This window comes from Cibotium barometz, chromosome 48 (genome assembly GCF_041138505.1).
Source record: "Cibotium barometz isolate CiBa-2024 chromosome 48, ASM4113850v1, whole genome shotgun sequence".
Taxonomy (NCBI): domain Eukaryota; kingdom Viridiplantae; phylum Streptophyta; class Polypodiopsida; order Cyatheales; family Cibotiaceae; genus Cibotium; species Cibotium barometz.
In genome coordinates this window covers 16763275-16782178 of record NC_141093.1, presented here as the reverse complement: position 1 = coordinate 16782178, position 18904 = coordinate 16763275, and the positions used below count along the sequence as shown (strand labels likewise).

At 45.0% G+C, this 18904-nt stretch overlaps 1 protein-coding gene across 10 annotated transcripts in view; it reads left to right on the top strand.

Moving 5' to 3' along the window:
• MLH3 (MUTL protein homolog 3) overlaps window positions 1–18904 on the top strand; it is a 75178-nt gene that overhangs the window by 22404 nt on the left and 33870 nt on the right. For all 10 annotated transcript variants that reach the window (XM_086785547.1, XM_086785543.1, XM_086785546.1 and 7 more), the window contains exons 5-6: window positions 14436–14590; window positions 14709–14766. In XM_086785547.1, coding sequence (XP_086641673.1) covers window positions 14436–14590; window positions 14709–14766 — 213 coding nt within the window. The remainder of the gene's footprint in view (window positions 1–14435; window positions 14591–14708; window positions 14767–18904) is intronic.

The window sequence follows — 18904 nt, the reverse complement described above, 5'->3', positions numbered from 1 at the left end:
ACATGTGGGAAGCCATTTAATGCTTTGAAATTGGGAAGGTCTTAAGAGGAACGTATCCCATGTCAGTGTCTAATCCGGTACAAATAATGCGGGTTTCTAGAAATTAGGGTTTTTTGAAACTGATGGATGCTCAAGGTCATGCATACACACGAGTGCAGCTAAACTGGAAGAAAATCCCATCTGCACAGTTGTATCCAATAAAATGTCCAGGGCTCATGATCCTTCCGGAATCTTCCCAGAACATAAGTACAGAAGATCTCCAAGATAGCTAGTCCCAAGGAATTACATCATGTCAGGCTCCATGAGTCATACATGTACACCGTGTCAGGCCCCACAAGCCACATGTACTATCATGTTAGGCTACACCAGCCATACATGTTTAGTCATGTCAGGCTCTATATGCCACACACACACACACCATGTCAGGCTACACCAACCATACATGTATGTCATGTCAGGCTCCACATGCCACACATGAACAATAGAAAAATAGAAGCTGTAAGGAAGTTTGTGACAGCCACACCTACCCTATCTTCATCGCACAAAGACCAATCTCCACCCCAGGGGTGTCATACTTGTACAATAAGGGCATTGTCGGAGTTCTCAAGAGCATTGTCCTAAGGGGTGTACAAGTCCAAGCAAGGTAAACGCAAGCAGTTAAGAAGCATCAAGATTTAGGAGCATTAGGTGAATCCTCAACATTTAGCCCATGGAAGTTAGGTCCTCAAAGGAGTACCTAAGTGGCTTCCGAGGAACATGAGGTGTAGCCTCAGTTAGGTGCCTTGAAATCAACCTCAATCCATCAATCAGAAGTCAGTGCGTTTAGGGACAAGGATACATGCAAGGGGACAACATTGGAATAGATGCAATCATGGAACTGAATTAGAGGCATAGTCCCAAGGAGGTGCACAGATCCATCAGAAGAATGCAGCCAGGGTAGCATATGGAGTGGTCTGCAATAGGCGAAGCTAGAGGAAAACATTCTTTGGGGGTATGTACTCAAAACGAGTACATCATTAGCTCTCAGATCAGTTCCAAAGGCCTAGCAATTGGCATGATTAGTTCTGGAAGGTGACCCGCCGCTTGTGTCAAGGGAAACTCAAGACACAAAGACTCAACTGAAACTAGACTAGAGAAATAGTACACCTAGTGTGCACTTATTTCCAACACCCTCCTTAAGTGGACACTAGGAGGAAGACAAAAAGACAAGACTGTGACATGACAAAAGATAAGACCAAGACAGAGAGACTAGACAAGGATTGAGAGACAAGCTAGAAGACAAGATGGACAATACTAGAAGACAGATATAAAGACTGATAGACTGAGAGACAAGACATGAGAGACAAAAGATCCTGAGAAACCCCTCCTCAAGTGATATCCTCATATGGGTCCACAAGGATAGGGACAAGATGGATCTTAAAACAAGACACAGTCAGATTGATAGACAGATAGACAGACAACAGATAGACAGACAGACAAGACTAGATAGACAGAAGACTGATTGTAGACAAACAGATGGACCTTGAAGATATCCCCTCCTCAAGGGCAATCTCTGCCTCTTGGGTAGGGACAAGAGAGAGGTCAAAAAGCATAATGAGTAAGACACTAGAACCCCTTGACCTACATCATCGGTGGTCAAAGTGGTAGACAAGAAAGGTGAAGTAATCAGAAAGCCCATTCCTCATCATGTGACCTACATCATCGGTGGTCAAAGTGGTAGACAAGAAAGGTGAAGTAATCAGAAAGCCCATTTTGTTGGAATTAGGGTTGCAGGAAAGCACACAAAGCTTGGAGAAGAAGAAGCAAGAATGCACACAACACAAAGTGTATTAGATTGTGTCAATGTACAAAGATAAGTTAGCCCTAGAAGGATGGGCGTATATACAAGCTGGGGGAAAAAACCTCCTAAAGAGGGAAAAAGTGCCCCGGCGGTCCTAAGTGTGTTCACACACATCACTGCCTATATATATATGGCAACAAATCCCCCCTGGGAGTGATGGTGTGAACGAGAGCTGGCACTCATGTATAGGGGAGTGCCATGCCCGAAGTAGATCAGTCCACAAAGGGAAGCAAGCCCAAAGCTTTGCGGAAAGCTTCGAACTTCTCACGAGGAAGCGCCTTTGTGAAAAGATCGGCGAGGTTGTTCTGTGTTGGCACATAGGCCAAGCTGATCTCTCCTGCTGAGAGTCTCTCCCTGACATAGTGATAATGCACCTCAATGTGCTTTGTGCGAGCATGAAAAACTGGGTTTCTCGCAACTGCCAATGCACTCTGACTGTCAGTGAAGATAGAGGTGGCAGACTCCTGTCCAACACCCAAGTCAGCCATAAGCCGTCTGAGCCACACACACTCAACCGTAGCTGTGAAAGCTGCCCTGTACTCAGCTTCACAACTAGAAGTGGCCACAGTAGGTTGCTTCTTGCTCAACCAAGATATGCATGAGCTACCGAGCATGAAACAAAAACCACTTGTGGACACTCTTGTGTCATAGCAACCAGCCCAATCTGAGTCCGAAAAAGCATGTAAATCTGGCGGCAACGATCCCCCCTTGGGATAAAACAACCCAAGATGTATGGTGCCACTCAAGTAGCGAAAGATGCGTTTAACTGCCTTCCAATGCTGAGACCCTGGGCTATGCATAAACCTGCTCACCTGTGAGACTGCAAACTGAATGTCCGGCCTCGTAATGCATACATAAATGAGGCAACCAACAGCTGTCTGATAGAGTGTGACATCAAAGTGATCTCCAGCATCATGAAGACTCAACTTCAAACCTGTCTCCATTGGAGTAGCAATAGGCTTGCAGTCTTCAAGGCCAAATCTCCGCAACAATGTCTCAATATACTTTGTCTGACACAAAGCAATACCTCCATCACACTGCTTAAATTGTATCCCCAAATAATGATGCAAATGCCCCAAATCTGACATCTCAAAAGAGGCATTCAAATCAGCCTTAAAATCAGCAATATGACTCTCATTTGGTCCTGTGAGCAGCATGTCATCGACATAGAGAGCAATGATTAGATGTACACCATCCACACGTTTAACATACAAAGTGCTTTCTGTTGGACTATTCTGAAACCCATGTGCAGTCAAATATGCATGTATTTTTTCATACCAAGCTCGTGGAGCTTGCTTTAAACCATATAAAGCCTTTTTTAACCTGCACACTTTGTTTTCCTGCCCTCTTTGAACAAAACCACGAGGCTGCGATACATACACCTCCTCATGCAAATCTCCATTTAAGAACGCAGTCTTTATGTCCAGCTGATGTACATTCCAACCATTATGAGCTGCCAATGCACAAATGCTACGAATGGTAGTCATACGACAAGTGGGAGCAAAGGTCTCATCAAAATCAATGCCCTTTTCTTGAGCATCACCCTTTGCAACAAGTCTAGCCTTATAGCGATCAACACTGCCATCTGGCTTTCGTTTTAACTTAAAAACCCACTTACATCCAATGGCCTTTTTACCAATAGGCAAATCACACAAAGACCATGTACCATTCTTCATTATAGCATCATATTCACTTTGCATTGCAGCCAACCAATTTTCTGAATTTTGTGCCTCATCAAATGAAAGAGGTTCTTCCTCTTCACACATACTAGACACAGCCAAAGCATAACAATCTGATGCATAAGAGGCATGCTGAAAACCTGAACGAGTACGACTAGGCATAGGTGCATCAATCTTACTATCACGCAAGGTTTGCACCAGCCATTTAGGCATACCTCTAGCCTGCTCATTTTCAGCCCTATCCTCATGAATTACATCCTGTAAATCTGCATCAGAAATAGGCTGATCTATGATGTCGTTTGAAATCTGCATAGGCTGAATATTTACCTCATTAGGACTTACATTTGAATTCCCACCTGTAAACAGGGGCAACAATGTATCAAATACATCCCGTGAGCTCACACCTGTCTCTTTGGTACATGATAACAAAGGCTGCACAGCATCTTCTACAAAAACAACATCTCGACTAATCAAGATACGCTTTGACTGTGGATGATACAATCTGTAACCTTTGCTTTCAGCACTGTAACCAACAAAAATGCATTTGACAGCCTTATCATCCAATTTTCTGCGTTGTTGCACAGGCACTAAAGCATAGGCCAAGCAACCAAAGACACGCAAGTGACCAATAGAAGGCTTCCTGCCATGCCAAGCTTCATATGGAGTAATAGACTGCAAGGCCTTAGTGGGACACCTGTTGAGTACATATGCAGCACACATGACAGCCTCAAGCCAAAACGCATGTGGCTAAGCTTGGCTCTTGACCATACATCGTGCCATCTCCATAAGTGACATGTTTTTCCTCTCAGCAACACCATTTTGCTGAGGGGTATATGGCACTGTACATTGATGTTTTATCCCACGACTAGCCAGAAATGCATCAAACTCTTTAGACATGTACTCCTCCCCTCGATCAGTACGGAGGGTGCCCACAGTACAATTGGATACATTTTCAACCATAAGAAAAAACTGTTTGAAGCACAATAACACTTCGGACTTTGCCTTCAGTGGATTTACCCATGCATGCCTTGAGTAATCATCAATGAAAGTCACGAAGTACAAGTGTTTACCAAATGACGGAGTTTGCATAGGCCCACATACATCACTATGTACAAGCTGCAATTTGCGAGTGGCCCGCACAGAACCATCCTTTGGAAACGCAGAACGCTGCATTTTGCCCAAAATACAGCCTTCACAAACATGTTTCAATGGTGCCTCAAGAGGGGGCAATGAAGCAACCATATCAAATTTCTGCAAACGCAGCAAACTAGCAAAGTTCAGATGACCAAAACGAGCATGCCATAGTTTTGCATCTGAAACTGCCTTTTCATCAGAAACTGCATTTGCTGAATCTTCCACACACTTGTCATAAGAATTGAGCCTATACAGCCCACGAAACAAGGTTCCAGATGCAATAATCGTATCACCAAAAGTCAAATCATGAACAGTACATCTGTCATCCACAAATTTGACTACAAATCCAAGTCTAGCAAGCGCAGAGACAGACAATAGATTCTTCTTTATCCCTGGCACATACAAAGCATCTGAAAGTGTGAAAGCGCTGCCATTTGCAGCAGTAAGCATAATTTTACCAACGCCCTTCACTGGGTAAGAAGCATTATTGGCACATGTGACAGTATTCCCATTAGGGACAGCCTCAAGAGAAGTGAACATATCACGATGCGAGGTAATGTGCTTTGTAGCACCACTGTCAAAATACCAAACATGAGACTGCCAAACATGCATCATGTACAGATGGGTCATACTGGCAATACACGCTAAACGCCCATTCTGTATCCTGCACAACATTTGCAGAATCTGCATTTGTAGAAGCATCCGCTATTGTGGCTGCATTTGACTCTTTCTTCTTTGCCTCTTTAGCCTTTAGCTTAGGGCAATTCTTAATGACATGATCATTTGCCTTACAATAGTTGCACCTGGTCTTTTTCTTGCCTTTATCAAGAGCCTTCTCAGACTTATTGTTACTACCTGTGGAAGGAGAAGAAGTTGCAGACCTACTAATAGGAGAAGAAACAGTGGAAGGGGCTGCCTTACCACTTCTTCTCTGCTGCTGCTGGGCAGCAATAAATGCTTGATCAACTGCACGCTGCCTGGCCCTGTTTTGCCTGGACTGCGCTTCTTGCAAGAGCTTGTTGACGAAAGTATCATACTTGACAGCATCAAGTCTGTCCTCATTAAGAAGTCTCCATGTGGAAGCAAAAGTCTGATATGTCTTAGGTAAAGCATCAAGAACAGTCTGCACAAGAGAATGATCAGGAATAATCTCACCTGCAGAAATCAACTGTTCTTTGAGATCTTTAATCTCAGCAAGAAAAACATTCATGTCATCATCTTCTTGCATAATCTTCAATTCTAGCTCTTTACGCAGGTAAGCGATTTTTGCCTCGTTACGACCTGCATACAAACCAGCTAGAATATCCCAAGCCTGTTTTGCTGTTTTAGCTGAACGAATATGTGGGGTGATGTTACGTTTGACAGAAAGTGCAATCAAGGCATGAGCCTGCGCATCTTTACCATCCCAACGAGCTTGTTCAGCAGTGGGTAAAACAGCACCAGCAGTAGAGCTGCTAGAACCTGCAACATCCTCAACAGATCCTACATCCACAGAACCTGGACGTACATCCATACCCTGCACAATGTTCCACACTCCTTTTGCAACCAAAACATGCTGCATCATGTATGCCCAAAGTGGGTAGTTGCTGTCTCCATCCAGTTTGTCTTCAGCAGACAACATGCGAAATACATCATTGCTGTTATCAGCCATGGCCACTGACTGAAACTGATGCAAAAGCTGCCTGTAATGAAGCAAAGACTGAATAGAAAACAACTCGTGCTATGTAGCACGGTCCACAATAGAGTACGTTTGCAGAGTATAGGGACCTGCAAGCGCTCGTGAAAACTCACCTCAATCGGAGAACGTGAGTCGGAGGGTGCTGACGGTGTAGCCCTGGGAGCCGATGCCTGCTCTGATACCAATTGTTGGAATTAGGGTTGCAGGAAAGCACACAAAGCTTGGAGAAGAAGAAGCAAGAATGCACACAACACAAAGTGTATTAGATTGTGTCAATGTACAAAGATAAGTTAGCCCTAGAAGGATGGGCGTATATACAAGCCGGGGGAAAAAACCTCCTAAAGAGGGAAAAAGTGCCCCGGCGGTCCTAAGTGTGTTCACACACATCACTGCCTATATATATATGGCAACACATTCCTCATCATGTGAGGAATGAACAGCAAGATCTGCTGATGTAGATGCTGCAGCAACATGGGCTGAGGTAGATGCAGGGGCTGATGTAGAGGTTTTAGAGTAGCAGTCCTTCTCCCGGTGATTATCAGGGCCACAAATGGTGCATGGATGAGCCTTGAAGCAGTCCTTCTCCATATGATTAGTTTTTCCACAATGGGTGCAAGGCTTTCTTACCTTAGAACCTCCTTTCTTTGCTAAAAATGCAGTGTCAGTTATCTTTTGTTGTTTTGTTCTTTCCTCTTCTTGGAGAGCATTGATGATACCTTCAAGAGTAGGATTATTGTGATACTTAAAGGTAGTGACAAGAGTAGCATAGGTGTCAGGTAAGCTTTTGAGAAGCACAGCAATAGCAATATCTTCGGAGATGGGGGACTTCACTGATGCAAGCTGAACCATAAGACTGCGAAAATAATTGACATGAGAGGCTATAGTAGCTCCCTCCTGCATATATAGATCAAAGAATGAGATCATAAGTGCAATCTTAGAATTTTTAGAGCGGGGTCCAAAAAGGGTATCCAAAGTGATCCATGCTCGAGAAGCAGACTGTATGTCGGAGATGTGATGAATGTAATCATCTCCAAGACCGAGCAAGATGATAGCATAGGCTTTGTCATTCTTGGCAGTGGGAGCATAAGTGATAACTTGCTCAATGTCGGAATCTTCGGGAGCAGCAGGATGAACAACGTCCCAAAGACTTTCTTTCATAAGATGGCACTTGATTTTGATTTGCCGAGTATGAAAGTTGGACCCATTGAATTTGTCGATAGACATGAGAGAATGAGTAGAAGAGGCCATGTGGGAAGGTCTTACCTCTTGCTAAAATGCAAGGGCAGTGTCTATTCCCTTACAAGATTGCAGAAATGAATGAAAGAAGAGATCCAAACTATTTTTAGAAGCCGGCTCTCTCACCACTTGTCAAGGCCATAGCATTTGACAGCCCATCGAAGCATGAGGAACTAGCAGTTTGCAGATATGAGGATAAGAAAAGGACTAACCAGCAAACTGATGGAGACAATGCACAGTACCTTGTAGACTCTTCAAGAGGAAGCAATGGCAGAACTGAATGCAGCAAAATAGCTCGTTTAGGAGGACAGTCGATCTGCAGCTTCCTTGAGATGATACGCACCCTTGAGTTGATGAAGGAGGCAGCCAAAGAAGAGCTGCAACAGTACAGCGGGCAGCAGCAGCTACTGAAATCAGGCCGGCGCAGGGCGGACAGCAAAAAAAAACTGGCGGACAGAAGATTCAGGTCGGCGCAGGGCGGACAGAATGTGAAAAGGCTGTTCAGGTCGGCGCAGCCTGTGCAGAATGTGAATAGGCTGGTCCTACAGGCTGAGTGCAGCTAGGGAGATGGTGGCCTGAAGCTATGGCAGGCAATACAGGGCAGAAGCAGCCTGCTCTGATACCATGTTGAAAATATGAAAGCAAGAGCAAAACTAGAAATGAAACAAGAACAAATGAAAGACAAAGAGTTACCTTGAGATGAGTGTAGACAAGACACAAGATTGATGCTTTCATTGATGTGACACCTACAATATATAGGTGAGAAGTACAAGATTGAGTAGACTGACTTATGGGATAAATGTAGAGGTGCCACATGGCACTAGACTCAAGACACAAAGACTCAACTGAAACTAGACTAGAGAAATAGTACACCTAGTGTGCACTTATTTCCAACAGGGACAACAATGGAGCAAATGCTCAGTTCTTTAGCAAGACTTGAAAGTGGAGATTAGAAGTGGAAGGTGTTCAAGCAAAGTGTCAAATTCAAGCATTAAGTCAAAGTCAGTAGTCCAGGGAGGATGGAAGGATGGCAGAGTGTCCACCCCGTCATCAAGTTTATCAGGAGAGGATGCCACGTGCACGCCTGTGCCATGGCATTAGCCTCAGCATGAACAATGTATTCCTTGTTTAGGACAGCATGATAAGCATTATGGAGGGCATGGTTACCCAGTTGGCAGCCAAAGAAGCTTTCCTACAGCAGTCAGCAGCAAAAGGGGGACCCGAGCAAAGTGTTGGTGATGGCATAATCACCAAGGACTGTGGGAGGGCACCATCACCTTCAGCCGATATATAAGCATAAGTCAGCATTTGCATCAACATCAATCACCTTTTGAAGAAGTTAGAAGTTAGTAGAAGCATGTAGAAGGCCACAGGTAACCCCTATGGGGTAGACCAAGGTGCACAGACATTCATGTCACCTTTTTGTACTATAATACAAATAAAACCCTAACACCAACTTTGTCTCTCTCTTCTCTCCTCTATCTTAATCATGGTCATTCAACATCCTGTTTGTAATCAAGCTTAGGGCTCTGGATTAGTAAAGTAAGGCTTCCGCGCATGCAACAAACTTCCTCTAGTTGTGAGCACTCCATAATATTCCCACATATGGTAAGTACAGTGAGATTGGCCATGCTGTGCGGCGCAAGGGGAGTGGCTCGGTGCAAAATAACACACATTAATGGGGATGACTCTGTCCCTGGTAAGCTGTAGTCGCACCCAAAGATATCGTGCATACTCGTCCTTTTGGATGATGTTGAGAATCTGTTGGAGGTGGGGTGTAAAAGGGACTCCTACTTCTCCTGAGCCATGTACTCCTCCTAATGTGCGGGTCTTGCCTTGGAAAGCTAACTCCCACTCATACCTGGCTATGTATGGTAAAACCCCTCTCAGGGCTCTGAAGAGTCTCTGTATAGAAAATGATATCCTTGCCTGGGAGAATCTCGTTCAAACCTCCTGGATTAGACCACAGGGTGCCATTGCAATTCCATAATGCTTATCTCAAGTGTTTAGTCTCATAGACTCCGCGTCCCTATTCGGGATGATGCTTAGTAAATAAGGACCCCACCATCTCTGTAGACAGCCCACTTGCCCGCTCTACGGGCCTCATAAATTGTAACCATCGCCTTACGTCGGTGTGCCACCTGTGCTGGGGTGAGATCATCCCCCATGTACACTTGTGTGCTCTTGAGGGGAGCCCGTCTGTATAAGAAGGCTTGTCTTGCTGGTGGCATCAGGAACCTGATGAGCGAGAGATAGAAAGTTATATTAAACGTAATTAAAAAACCCTATGGGTCTATGAGACCAAAAGTGATACAATAGTATCCATGTAATCTCATCATGATACAAAGAAAACAAAGACTAGAGCTATGAGTTGGGAATGTCAAATCTGAGCCATATAATACAAAATGGGACTATCATCATCATACAGTCTATGGAGCTGTCATGTGCATGCTTGTGCCATGGTTAATCATTTGCATGACCAATCTTAATTCCTGGTTAATCATCAGCTAAGTCAGTATTTAAGTCAATCAGTAGAAGCAATACCAGCAGTAGCATCAGCATCAACGTCATAATCAATCATTCATTCATCATTGAAGTCATCAATGAAGCATATGTGGGGGCGAGAGGGGGCTGACCAAGGGCTTAGCCATGTACAAGCATTAAAGTCACCAAGCAGCTTCCTGCATCATTTCGTCCGTCGGCTATTTGTAGTCCGTCTGGCAGTGAACTTCTGTCGGCGCATAGAACTTCCGGGAGCTGCAGTTTCGTCCGTCCCCCAATCTCTCCGTCCAAGCTGCCGCTGCTTGTTAGTAGCAGTTCAAAGTCAGTAGCAATCCAAGGAGGAAGGATGACAGAGTCACGAGTGTCCACCTTGTCATCAAGTTTAGCAGAAGGGAATGTCACATGCATGTCCTTGGTATTAACCCATAAAGTTTGGCCAAGTGTGTGGCCAATCATAATAGTTTTGTAATTGTTGGGGTCCATGGGATTGCTGGCTTTATGGATGGGCGTGTTGGTATGTGCTATCCAAGTGGGTGGGAAGCCTTCCGAAAGAGCCCGGTTGAACATATGGCCCAGGAGGGGTGCCAGAGTTTCCCCTGCAGGGGGGATGTGAAAAAGGTGGATGTGATGGTGGTGGGATGGGGGGCTAATTTGGTACCCTGTACGGGGATTGTGCATGTGTGTGCCATATGGATGGAGATGTGATGGGTGTGGGTGGGTGTTTGTCTTGGATTTTTTTCTAGCCCTCGTTATTAGAGTTCACATCTTTGAGAGATTGGTATAAGTGCTTGTATTGGCCTTTAACATGTCCTCATTTCTTACGTCTGGTTGTGTATTGGTTAGTGGTTTGAGCATCTCGCTCTGGTTGCAACCTTGTGTATGAGATGCTCATGTGTTGTGCGGCTTCCTTGTCATGCCAATCGTTTTGGGGCATGGTGCCGGTAGGGGGTTTGGCGGTGGATCGGCTAGTGGATGGAAATGTGGCTATAGTGGAGGTGTGTAAGATTGTGGTGAGCTGAGAGGTGAGGTCGGCTAGGTGCAGATTGGGGTCTACATATGTTAGATGCCGGTAGAGATGGTTGGAGTAAGTCGAGTCCCCATCATGGTGGAAGTGAATTTGGGTGTAGTGGGAGATGGGTGGTGGTTGTGAGGATGGTTAGGAAAAGCTGAGGCTGAAGGAGAGATGGGCATGGTCGGCTCCAAGGGGGGTGGGTGAGAATGGTGAAGGCAGGTATGGATGTGACTAAAGCCGGAGATACCAACAGGTAATCCAATATACTGGAGCCTCCACCATGTGGGAAGCATGTGAGAGCTCCGGAAGAAGGCCAACGGGACATCTCGCTGAAGATGGCTAAGCCAATCTCCTCTGAGTCTATCTCTTGCATGGTCGGCTCGTCCTGGTCATAGACAGATGCCTACTCGCTTTGAATCCTGGCTTTGTGTGTGTGTGTGTGTGTGTGTGAGAGAGAAATGAAATGAAATGATATATTAACGTCTTCAAAAGGCCAAAATGACCTATGAGACCAAAAAGGTTACAACAATTGGTGGATCTGATACAATGTCTGTGTAAGGAAAGCTAAAAACAATTAAACAACTAACTGAAACTGAAACAACTATGAGGAAAAGTACGGTACCAGGAGCTCCTAATGGATAACATGTGGGAGGAAAACTCCAGCAACAAAGGTAAGCATCATACACATCACTATCCAAAGATGTCTCTCATCGGTCGATGGCGGATATCCTCAATGTCCTCCATGGTGAGAGAGAGAGAGAGAGAGAGAGAGAGAGAGAGAGAAGAAGAAGAAAAAAGTTGTATTAACGCCTTCAAAAGGCCAAAATGACCTATGAGACCAAAAGGTTACATCATATCCATGAGGTACATAATCTTGGGTACAAAATAGTAATAAAGAAAGATAACAAAAATCTAGAACTTTAAAATCTGATCTAGGTACATGAGCAGAGAGCTCTCATATCACCCTAATACATCCCTCATGGGCCGCTGAGAGAGAGAGAGAGAGAGAGAGAGAGAGAGAGAGAGAGAGAGAAATGAAATGAAATGATATATTAACGTCTTCAAAAGGCCGAAATGACCTATGAGACCAAAAAGGTTACAACAATTGGTGGATCTGGTACAATGTCTGTGTAAGAAAAGCTAAAACAACTAACTGAAACTGAAACAACAACTATGAGGAAAAGTAAGGTACTAGGAGCTCCTAATGGATAACATCTGGGAAGGAAAACTCCAGCAACAAAGGTAAGCATCATATACATCACTATTTAAAGATGTCTCTCATCAGTCGATGGCGGATATCCTCAATCTATATATACATACATGCATACATACATACATACATGTGTGTGTGTGTGTGTGTGTGTGTGTGTGTAACACGCGGAAGCTCTGGGGAGTCTTCTTTCAGCCCTAAACACTCTTGGAAGACATCTGATGCAAAACGCAGATATAGAGAGAGAGTAGAGAGAGAGAGAGGTGCTGGAAATTCAGTATATTCATATGGTACAAAAAGGGTACTTTGCTACAGCCCTAGGCTGTCTTCATAAAAGGTGGTAACACACCAAAATCTGTCCTAGAACTTGATCCACTCCCTAGTGGAATGAATGACTCAATCTATGAGCACCCTCGGCTATTTATATGGGTCTTGGACACTTGGAATGCTGGCCGACTGCTGGTCGGCCAGTCATAAATGCATTAAGTTCTTTAACGCAGCCGACTGGTCCTCCTCCTTGCGCCTGTTGCTGCTCCTGTCCTCTGGTTCAGCCGACCACTTCAGTGAGCAGCCGACAGCCTTGTGTGCAGCCAACGACACCTGTCTTGCAGCCGACAGCCATCGGATCTTCAGCTTACTCTCCACGTCTTTCTCCAGTCTACACGCCAAAAGTGCTCTATCATCCTGGTTCTACCTGGTTCATACTCTTTATCTGGCTGCCTCTTTTGTATCAGCGCCTGAAAATGTCCATGGCATTTATCATGCACATGACATCCCCCTCTGCTAAACTTGATGATGGGATTCCAACCTGCTCTTGGATGATTGTCATCATTCCAATCTTTTCCTGAAGTCCCTCTGTCATCATCCATCCCTGGCAACCCTTTTTCTCTGAAAACCCGGCCTGTTCTCCAAACCACTCTGTCTCTGACGAAGATCTATGCATCGGTTTTCCTCTAGTCCACAATCCATTCCTGCCCTGACTCTGAACACCATCTTGGTCTTCTTTCCTGAGAAATGAGTCTGGCACTCTCACATCACCCTTGTAGGATAAACCTCCCTTGGGACCGTTGCCCGGGAACCTATTTGGCTCACAGGACTGCCATCCCCTTTGGCACTGTGGAACACCACCATGCCAACCTCCTGGGAGTTCTTCCCGATCTGTGTTCCTTGCCTTGGGCTTTGAATCCGTGTACTTTCCTGTACCTTGGACCTGTACACCATCATTTGGGGACTGAATCAGTGTTTAGCTTTGCTGAGCCTGATGCTCTGATACCAATGTAACACGCGGAAGCTTTGGGGAGTCTTCTTTCAGCCCTAAACACTCTTGGAAGACATCTGACGCAAAACGCAGATATAGAGAGAGAGTAGAGAGAGAGAGATGTGTTGGAAATTCAGTATATTCATATGGTACAAAAAGGGTACTTTGCTACAGCCCTAGGCTATCTTCATAAAAGGTGGAAACACACCAAAATCTGTCCTAGAACTTGATCCACTCCCTAGTGGAATGAATGACTCAATCTATGAGCACCCTTGGCTATTTATATGGGTCTTGGACACTTGGAATGCTGGCCGACTGCTGGTTGGCCAGTCATAAATGCATTAAATGCTTTAACGCAGCCGGCTGGTCCTCCTCCTTGCGCCTGCTGCTGCCCCCGTCCTTTGGTTCAGCCGACGACTTCAGTGAGCAGCTGACAGCCTTGTGTGCAGCCAGCAACACCTGTCCTGCAGCCGACAGCCATCGGATCTTTAGCTTACTCTCCACGTCTTTCTCTAGTCTACACTGCCAAAAGTATCATCCTGGTTCTACCTGGTTCATACTCTTTATCTGGCTGCCTCTTCTGGATCAGCACCTGAAAATGTCCATGGCATTTATCGTGCACATGACAGTGTATGTATGATTGTACATATATATATGTGTATGTATGATTGTACATACATGTGTGTGTGTGTGTGTGTGATTGTACGTACATGTGTGGGTGTGTGTGTGTGTGTGTAGGTTATATGTATGTATACATGTATATATGCATATGATTGTCATGAAATTCCCAATTGAACTATTTAACCCCTGCTAACCAATCTTTTACATAACTCTATGCAGCTCTTTAACAAGGGCTAATCTAGAATCACTTCTTATCTTTTTATAGCAACTTCAAAGCTACATGACTTGGTAGACCTTGAGAGTGGTGTAACAACTCTAGGTTTTCGTGGGGAAGCCTTGAGTTCTCTTTCAGACATTGCCATCCTAGAAGTCATCACTCGAGTTCGAGGAAGTCCAAACACCTACAAAAAAATACTGAAGGTAAGTGACTTCTTTTTAGGGCTTTTTTTGTTGCTAGGGCTCAGCATTTCCGTTGGAAATGTTATGTGCTTGATAATCTGTTTCTTTGTCTAAGGCTAATGCTTTCTTCGGTTTGCAGGGTTGTAAAAAGCTGTCAATGGGGCTCTATAGCGAGCAAAGAGCTCCTGGTACGACAGGTTAGTCTCTATTTCAAATCCCGCTCATGCACACACGCACATCTGTGTCCTCATGCAGTGCACACACAATTACCATGGCTTTGTGCAACTTGAGTATACCTTTAGTGACTTGTAGGCTATTGTGAGGGCTGATTTGTTTTTTTTGTATACACATGTATGCTTTGCTCTCTTCCCCTGGATTGGATCTTCCAAGAGGCTGATCGGGGTGCAGCCTGAAGATTTATGGAGGTTTTAAATTATACTGGCCCATCTAATTAGTATTTCACTAATACTCAACTAGCTTCAAGTATCCTTTATTAGAGCCAACAATTAGCATTAGTCTAACCTCTTCAATATTACGAGTCTAATTATGCCTTTTGGGGACATAACAAGCTTTAATTATCCTTCCTTAGATCCACTAATTAGTATTAGTCTAACCTCATCGCTCCTTGTGGCTCACGCACAATTTTTAACTATACGAGCAGGATGACAGAGAGTGCTTGTTAGCTTTCATGTGAAACCACCAGGCAGACGTGGTGTCTTTTGTAGAATCCCTAGCAAATAGGCCACATATAGTCTGTGTGGATATGCAATTTAAGGTTATCACAGAGCGCAGAGTGATGCCCTAATTGGATTTTTTCTGAAACTGGATATTCCCAGCTTGGCTTGAAGCTCATTCACAAGTTGAACCAAGGTGGAGAGAAGCATACAGGTCACATCAAGAGTGAGGCTTTTTGGTCATGTCATTGAAGAAGACAAGAATGCCCAAGGTGCTTGTGTGATAACATGGCCGTGTGTAGGAGAAGGGGGGGTAAGGTGGGATGAGAAAGTTGCATTCAAATTACTAACTTTAATCAAGTGTAGTCAATCACACTAATGGTTCTTGTAAATATTTCATGATAATGACCCATTGGGTCTCGTTAACTATAATCATGGTCTAACACCACCAAACCAATAGACATGGTGCTTGGCAGTCAATCAAATGATCAACCTTTTTGTAAAATTTTGTTTTTGGAATTTCGCCCAAGACTCAAGTAGAAGACTTTCTCCCTTATTGGCATTACTAAGTTTCTGTAAATTTTCAATAAGCATGTAAGGCTGCTAGTGCTATGAGTGTGTTAACACACGCGCACGGAAAGAAAGAAAGTTGTATTAATGTCTTCAAAAGGCCAAAATGACCCATGAGACCAAAATGTTACATCATTTCCATGGAATACATCATCATGGTACTGAAAGTAAAACTAAAAGAAAATATCCGTAAACAGAGAAAGAAAGAAAGAATTTATTAACATTTACAAAAGGCCCAATGGGCGTATGAGGCCAACACGTGTTACAAAAGTTCCATATGGTACTGAAAATGAAACGAAAGGAAGACCACTTACTGCGTGGGCCTCCCATGTGCATGTGGTACTGAAAATCCTGGAGCAAGATGACCAGAGATACCTGATTTCCTCATCCAATGATAGTACCATCCTCCTCCATAAGCGATCGTAGATCTGCAGCTGATAGGTGGTGGGCCTAGATCCCCAGATGCGGGGCCGTTTGGCTCTTAGGAGGGATCACGCTCTCTCACTAGTGACGCCATGGGTGCGTGGGGCCAAAGGATCCTGCAAGTGGGTGGGGTTAGTCTCTGACTTGTATGACCTGTAAGTCTTTGATGATACTCTCTAGGGCGGGCGAATGCAATCTGAAGAAGTCTGCAATGGATGTCCAAGAGGCATCTCACTGGCTTTGACTCCCTAGGTGCGGTCTGAACATGGCCTTCCAAGGCGGCAAAGCTCGAGTAGGTATAGACCCAGCATCTCTGGTCCTCGTAATGCATTACCCTGTGAGAGCACTGAATCTGTCTCGGAAGAGAGGGTGAAATCTTCCCCGAATCTCTTAGTAAGATGGGCATCTAAACATGTAATGCTCCTCCGTCTCGACCTCCCCTGCTGTGCATACCCGTGCCTTCAGAGGGGTGTGATCTGCTCTACCGGACTCAATCTGTAGACCGTGGGATGATACCCGTAGTTGGCCAATGGCGATCTGCATGGCATGTGAAATGTGCCTCTAAAGATAGCTGGGGCTCTCAATAAATCCATCCTGTGAAACTTGTGTCTGCCGGACTCAATCTGTAGATAGTGAGGTGATACCCGTAGTTGACCAATGGTGATCTGCATGGCATGTGAAATGTGCCTCTAAAGATAGCTGGGGCTCACAATAAATCCATCCTGTGAAACTCCTAAAAAATGCTCTCTGTAGAATTGGAGTTTCGTAGTGAGCCCTAGTGGAGATACCCATGTGCGGCTTGTGTGCAACCTTGATACATCGAGGCGGATAAGACAGTGTCACATCCGGAAGAACTACATGTATTCAGAACTGTGCAAAATGCAAAGATGAACAGAGATAGTGTTACGTCCCGACAGGCCTAAGGTAACGGCTAGGGACGTGGATTGACCCAGGTTAGGGTTAGGGCTTTGTTGCAGCATGGGGACCTAGAGGGTTCACATATGGGCAAAGGGCGCTAGCTTGGAGGGTTCACATGTGGGCAAAGGGCACTAGCAAGATGAGGTCTTCGCGGTCATGCCATGTGTACGATGTTGGTTCTATGAAACCTCGCTAGGGTTTCGGTTCTAGGTCAGATAATCCTTGAGCGTGGTATGTGGAGACCTTACATTGGTATCAGAGCATGTATTTGACAAGTGCTAGAACCGGAGGCATAGAGGAAGTATGCAACAATACCCTCATGTGGGTTGGTTTCCCCACTTCAATGTGTGAGAGAGACGAGGAAAGCATGAGCCTTGAGCATGGATGTGCATAGGTTAGGACTCAGGAGCAAAGGTAAAAGAGCAGCCTCTATGAGGCTGTATATCCTTTTGATGTACCCGTGGGCCTGCAAGATAATCAGGCAGTGGTTTGTAGTCCTAGAATTCACCATGAGCAACATATCTATGGCTGGGAACCTCTCTGCAGAGGACCAGCAAGGCGTAGACAGGCTCACGTGAGATGGAGGCAGCGGTAGGTAGCCAGCCATGATGGCGGCTGGACAAGCCCTACGGCGGCCATGATAGGCTAGCCAACAGGAGGGCTGAGATGGCCAGCCAAGGCTTGTGAACAAGCCAGCCACATGGGCGGTCAGGCCAGCCAAGAGAGACAGCCAGAGGAGCCAATAGTGTGCAGATCAAAGGGGCGTAGACACGTTCAAGGGGGTCACCAGTAGACATGGCACCCATATGCAGTCAGCCTGGGGGCATAAAAGTACCTCCTGTATGGGGACAGAAAAGCCTGTCTACAGGGTGGCCAGAACAGCAGCTGGGTAGAGAGAGAAGGCACAGCTTGCGGGTATGCACAGAGAGAGAGCAGCTCGCAGGTGCTTGAGAGAAGCAAAAGCGTGGCTTAAAAAAAAAGAGGAGCAAGCAAGATTGTTTTTAGGGGCGCCAGGTTTTTGTTATAAAAAAAGAGCAAGCAAGCTTTTTTTAATTAAGTGGGGCAAGTTTGCTTTTATTTAAAATAAGGGAAGGTTACTTTGGGAGTTTCACAATAAAATCTTTACTTAAAAAAAAAAACACTGAAAGAGGGACAGCTTTTTCCTTGCTTTTTATTCCCATAGTTCTCTTATAAAGGAGCTGCTCATATTTTTGGGGATACCTAGGTGCTTCTCTCTCAAGTGCGAGGCGGTTTTGTACCCTTGCCTTCACAGGAACTTTTTCCTCATCGCACCCTTCTTATCTACCCTATAAGGCTTTCTCTAGCCTCTCACTTCTTTCCAGTTCATAACCCGTCACCTTTCTGTCACTGCTTATCTCGAAGTTAGCACCCATGATTTTGTGTGCACCAGAGCTATATGGAGTCAGTGGGCAGTAATTCCATGAAGTCATCCGGCAGTAACAATGTGGAGTTGATGACTTTGAGCAATTAAAGCCATTGGGATGGCTAAAATTTTACCCGCTACCAGCAGTAATGCTAGCAGATAACCATGAGCGTATTATCGAGGATCCCTTGGGGGAGGATAGTGTTGGGCCCAAACTTGATGAGTGCTCCATGCCTTGAACAACCGATGACCATAGGGTTGTCAAGTGGTGTTGGGAGGCTTTTGCTAAGTGGGATTCAAGTTTGAATTTGCGCACATGGGTGAGTTTAGGATTGGCTCATTAGTCTTAACTTCATAGACCCTAAG